The 6,000-nt window shown below is 30.0% G+C and overlaps 1 protein-coding gene across 3 annotated transcripts in view; it reads left to right on the top strand.

The window, feature by feature from the left end:
- Positions 1–6,000, top strand: part of CNTLN (centlein) — a 360,480-nt gene that overhangs the window by 195,392 nt on the left and 159,088 nt on the right. For all 3 annotated transcript variants that reach the window (XM_040238523.1, XM_040238506.1, XM_040238514.1), the window contains exon 9: positions 4,209–4,385. In XM_040238523.1, the coding sequence (XP_040094457.1) occupies positions 4,209–4,385 (177 nt within the window). The remainder of the gene's footprint in view (positions 1–4,208; positions 4,386–6,000) is intronic.

Here is a 6,000-nt window from a genome sequence, read left to right as displayed (position 1 = left end):
TTATATAATATTTTAATAGTAATTGGCACAAGGCTTCACCTCCCTCTTCTATTCAAAATTTTTCTAGGAGTTTTTGATCAAAATTGCCTCTCTGAATCAGTGTGAAAGAGAAGTTATGTATTAATAATGGTTAATTTAAAGAGATTAGTTCCATTTGGAGGCATTTGCATGCATACTCCACTGATCATCTCTTATCAGATTATCTATGGTCTAGCACCATACCATTATCTTCCAAGACTGTAAAAGGTGCACAAGGATTTTTGATGTTAGTGAAAAAAAGTGTATAAAATACTAATAATTCTTAGCAAGAAAAGTTAAATTTTCAAAGATTCAAGATTCTTTTAAGGGCAATAGATACAATGAACTTCCACAGATAGATGATTGATTGTCTTGATCTTGCTAAACCTCTAAAACAGCACTTTAAAAGGGTAAGAATAAGTAACGATATATGAGTATATATCCTCATATATATTATACCTATAATAATTGTATATAATTATTGAATTTAAAAAGCAGGTTACATGAGTGTAGTATGGAGGACAAGAGAGTAACTTTACAGTGGAATAACTTGACAAACACTTATTTGGTAGTGTAATCAGGTTATGTCATTAGTCAAGTCATGTTGAAAGTGTGTACCCTTGATTCTGTCCCGGAATTCATAACCCCAGTCTAATCATGATAAAAACATAGACAAACTCCAACATAGGGCCATCCTACGATAAACTTGAATAGTACTCTGTGAAACTGTCAATGTCAGCAAAAATAAAAGTCTGAAAATCTATCCCATCCAAGAGTTGCTGACATGACAGGTGAAATATATGTGGTGTCCTTGAACAGAAGAGGATATTAGGTGAAAACTATGGAAATTTGAATAAACTAATGACTTTAGTCAAAATAATATATGAAAATTGGTTCATTGATTTTAATATATCATATTCATTTTAGTTGTTAATAATAAGAGAAACTAGATGGGTGGGAGCAGGATACACTTTATTATCTGCTCAGTTTTTCTGTAAATATAAAGCTGTTCTAAAAAATAAAATTAGTAATAAAAAATAAATTTAAAGTATATATTAAAACAGTTTTCCTTTTCTCTTTAAAGTATGGGAAGTATATTCCAAATTTATCATTAGTGAATTCTGAGAGATGATATTATGGAGAGACTTTCATTTATATCTCCCCTATCTGTACTGAAATTTTTACACTGAATTTTTTATTCATTTTATTTGCATAAAAATACATTTTTAAAACTATTTAGTGAAACGTTCCATGTTCAATGTTAAAAATTAAGAAAATTTATATATGTATGATGAAAATTCACCTCCATTCAGAAATAATGCTATAAATTTCAGGGTTTGGTGAAATCTGTTTCTGTACCGTATTCTGTATTCTTCTATACCATGTGCTTTCTTCACTCAGCATTTATCATGTATCTTTATTAACCTTTAGCATGATTAGAACAAAGTTAAAAGCTTGGTACAATTTTCTGTTCTTTGATTGATATTCAGAATTTCCACAGGAAATATGTACCTGTTAATAGTCCCACCACCATGCTTTCAAGCTACAACAGTCACAAACTGAGTCTGGGCCACCTTTTAAAATTTGATTTCTCTTAGAAATTTGAATTATTCCAGGAGAAGGCAGTGGCACCCCACTCCAGTACTCTTGCCTGGAAAATCCCATGGACAGAGGAGCCTGGTGGGCTGCAGTCCATGGGGTCGCTAAGAGTTGGACATGACTGAGCGACTTCACTTTCACTTTTCACTTTCATGCATTGGAGAAAGAAATGGCAACCCACTCCAGTGTTCTTGCCTGGAGAATCCCAGGGACTGGAGAGCCTGGTGGGCTGCCGTCTATGTGGTCACACAGAGTCGGACACGACTGAAGTGACTTAGTAGCAGCAGCAGTCTTTTGAAAAGTGCACCACATTTCTCTATGAAAACAACTGGCTATTGCTAAATAGCTACTACCACAAATACCCTCCTTATTCCCTCAGAAATGAAAGTGACTGTGACTTGATATTTCATTTTACTTATTATTTTAAAAGTGGTCATATTACGATAAAAGTGAAATACTTCTTGTGCATGTATCCCTAGCAAAAGGGATAAAGGACAAGAGGCAGAGAAAAGACTACACTTGTGAAAAACTGGGAACATGGATAAGTTTCATTGTCAAAGTAAAGTATATATCTGTATGTTCAACATGAATACAAAGTGTCCCTGTTGAAGGAATTCTAAAGCTGTAATTTAAAAACAAACTCATTTTACTTTTTTATTTACATTATGACTCCTGTGTGATCTTGAGTTAAGTACTGCTTGAATAGTATTTTTTAATTTTGAAGTTCTGTTACTGTTTTCTGAGGAATTTTAAAGGAATGCTGCCTAAGTAAGAAATCTTTTATTATTATAGTAGCAATGTCCACTGTTGGACTTTTTCAATATCTTGATAAATATTGTAATTATTTCTGATTGCAGCTTCTTGACCAAACATTCATTTTTTTTACATTCTTATCTATTGTATTATAACCCACTAATGACTTAGAAAATTCATTTGTTAAAGAGCACAGGATTGCTTATTGGATATAACAATAATTAAAGTACTGTTTTTCTTGTTTTTTTCTAAATTTTTGTTTGACTGTGAAAATTTTATTTTAAATGTCTTTGGGTAAATAATGGAATGTTAATATATTCTTTATAATTTTATTTAATAAAGCCAGAACTCCTGTTCTGAGGTTTAGGTAGCCTTTGTAAATTGTTCAGATTGGCAGGCCAATCAAAGGAAATATTTATAAGCATCACAAATTTGTTTACAAAAGAGGAAAGAATAAATAAAAGATGAACAGTGGTTTAAAGGAAGAGAGAGAATAAGTCAAAAGTCTTTTAGAATTTGGGAAAAAGGTGCTTAAGCTATTTTGATGTTCAATGCAAGCTAATAGAGTATAAATTAATGTTATAAGTGTGGTAAACATAAAACATAAACAACATTCTGAGAAAAATGTATAGTGTTGTGACAGAATAAAGATTGGGAAACATATCAGGTGACTTATGTCACTTTTGTATGAGGAAAGTACAGTAGTATGTTATAATATAACATAGTATAATGTAATAGTATAGTATACTATGCTATATTATATTTAGTGTATATATATATATAGATACTATATATATCTATACTATATATATAATAGATTATAATAGTATACTGAGATGATCCTTCTTTTTATAAAAAATATAGGATAGAATTAGGAAAAATATGCCTATCCCCCCAAAAAAGAAAAAAGTAATCAAACTTAGAAAAAAATAATATTTCTCATTGTTAGTTTGGAAAAGTTAAGCATATATATTTTTCTTAAAATCCTTAGAAATATCATTTAGGAAGGATGGGGCTATCCATATTTTAAATGAAAACTTTTTCAGGGCTATTGGATCCATATTGATAATATTAAAATCATAAGTACTGACTTTTCTTTCCTGGAAATCAACAAATACTTTGTTTCATTATGATCTAGTGTTGTTTTGCGTATGTATGTGAGCGAATGGTTAACTTGAAATAATGTGTGTGCATGGATTTTAATGGTCTCAAATATATTTGATTAAGATGGTGGTACAGTTTTGTGGAATGTTAGTTTTCATGAACAGGTTTCCTACAAACTTAATTTTCCTGTGATTTCTGTTGCTAAAATGTGGTGCTTACCATTAACAGATTATCTGACATGGGAATGAGTTTCAAAGGAGAATAATGTAAACTCTGTTGACTTTAAAAAATCTCAGTTGAGTTGTTATTAATAAATTATAATGCATTAAAAGCTAGTTAGGCCCATAGTGCTGTTGGTTCACTTTTCTGAGGCTTATATTCAGTGATATTGCATTGAGTATTTACTGAGGAAATACTTATTTGTATAATCATTAATTTGAAAGAATTTTATAGATAAGTTGTATATATCATGCATCCATGCTTTAAATTTTTTCTTCTAAAAATCTGCATGACAGACATATTTAAAAAAATTTGTATACAGACTCTTGGTTATTTTATTGAAAAATGGCATTCTATAAGGATGATAGAAGCTTATTAGCCAATGCAGGTTTATAGTTTATTTTTGAAATGTAATGTTCTTTCTTGGAATATTTCTGCTTTATATAATATAAAAACATAAATATTTGCATTAATGTGTAAATAATGTAAGATACAAACATACTTTTTTAAAACAGGTTTCTCAACAGCCATCTTTATCAAGCTTAGAAACCTTAATGGTCTCACAGAAGTCTGAAATTGAGTATTTACAGGAGAAACTGAAAATAGCAAATGAAAAACTGTCAGAGAACAGATCTACCAACAAGGGTTTCTCAGAGAAGAGCATCTTGACAAGTACTGAAGGGAAACGTAAGGTAGGGACATTCGTCATTTTGTGAATTTGTCAGGATGAGGCTAGCAAGGCAAGTGATGAAGTTAAAAAATGAACAGCATCATTTACTTCTCTGTTTATATTTCTGAAAGCTTTTAAAAAATGTCATGTATCAGATGTTTTATAAAATCATGATTGGGACTGGCGAGTTTTCCCTTTTTGAAGATTAATATCTTCCTAATTCAATTAACTAAATTTATTAGTAGTGATATGCCTCTTTTGCAGTAAATTAACATTCTAACGTTAAAAAGTTTTGCTAAATATGCCTCGTCTATGTAATCTATAGATAAATTAATCTAAGTAGAAATTTTAATGTGGTATTAGCCCTTAACTCAATTTTCCAATTTTCAGAAGAAAAATATATCTTAATGTTTCTATTTCATTTGGGTGATATTTAAAATACTACCTATGTGGAATATAAATTATAAATTGAAATATAATATTAATATGTGTAGTTACATATTTTCAGAGTTAAAGGTATAACTGTGGAGAATAAGTAAATTTTTTCTACCCATGATTCTTATTTATTAATGTCTCAGCTTTTCCTTTTCATAGTATTTATTGCTTGTTCTTGTTATGCTGCAAAAGATTCTATGAAAATTGACTAGTATAAAAAGTCAAGAATATCAGATTGTAAATATATTCTTTCTATATGAATTGAAATAAACTTTTCCTAAAAATAAGAAGTTTAAGAGGTATATTTCTCACACTTTTTACTTCATCAATAGAAGATATTTTTAAAAGCAGAAAGTCATGTTTTCAAGATAATTCTTTTTCATTCTTTTGAATTTTCCTATGAGTAAGACAAACTGTCTTAGTAAAAGAAATATTTAAAATGAGATTCATGTTTATGTGTCATTCTTATTTACTACCTCTAATATTAGTAACTTTCAGAAGAATGAGCTTTATTATATATATTAATCTATGTATGTATATATTTAAACATAACTGCATATATGTTTTCTTGCAATTTTGGAATAGTTTCACGCATTAAGCTTAATTTAAATGAAAAAAAATCCTAAAATTGAGATACATTATAGAATCTAATTTGATTTTGTGCTATATGGCTGCACTTTAAAAATGTACTGCTTTGATGTTTCATTGCTTTTTAAAAAATATCAAGAAAATTAGAGTGATATTTTGAACAGAATTTTCTTTCTTTTTCATAAGGACATGCAGTAAGTATGAGCAATATGTTGCCCAGCTTAATAGTTGCTTTCACATATTCCTTCTCCAGATTGGTATATGAAGCTGTACATAATATAAACACACATTCTCGTCTCTAGTTAGCCACATTATAGTTAATGACCATATGGTCATTATGGTGTAAGATCTACTGTCTGTTGTATTTATATTCCTCAAGCATATTGTTCCTTCGACTTCACAGTGTGTTAAACTATTTCAAAGGGAAAGAAACCCTTTCCCTCTTGTTTCAGGTTGTCCTATCAAGTGTAACCTTGGACCCTCGAAGAGCAATTAGACCAGCCTCCATCCCCTCCTTTGTAATGAGGCTTCTTGCATTTCTGAGTCCATAACCCTTTAGTCTTCCCTAATGGGACATCATTATTCTGAAAGAAACAATGTAAATGTAAATGAAT

This window comes from Oryx dammah, unplaced genomic scaffold, assembly GCF_014754425.2.
Source record: "Oryx dammah isolate SB20612 unplaced genomic scaffold, SCBI_Odam_1.1 HiC_scaffold_1, whole genome shotgun sequence".
In the NCBI taxonomy this organism is placed as follows: domain Eukaryota; kingdom Metazoa; phylum Chordata; class Mammalia; order Artiodactyla; family Bovidae; genus Oryx; species Oryx dammah.
This window is presented reverse-complemented; position numbering and strand designations above follow the sequence as displayed.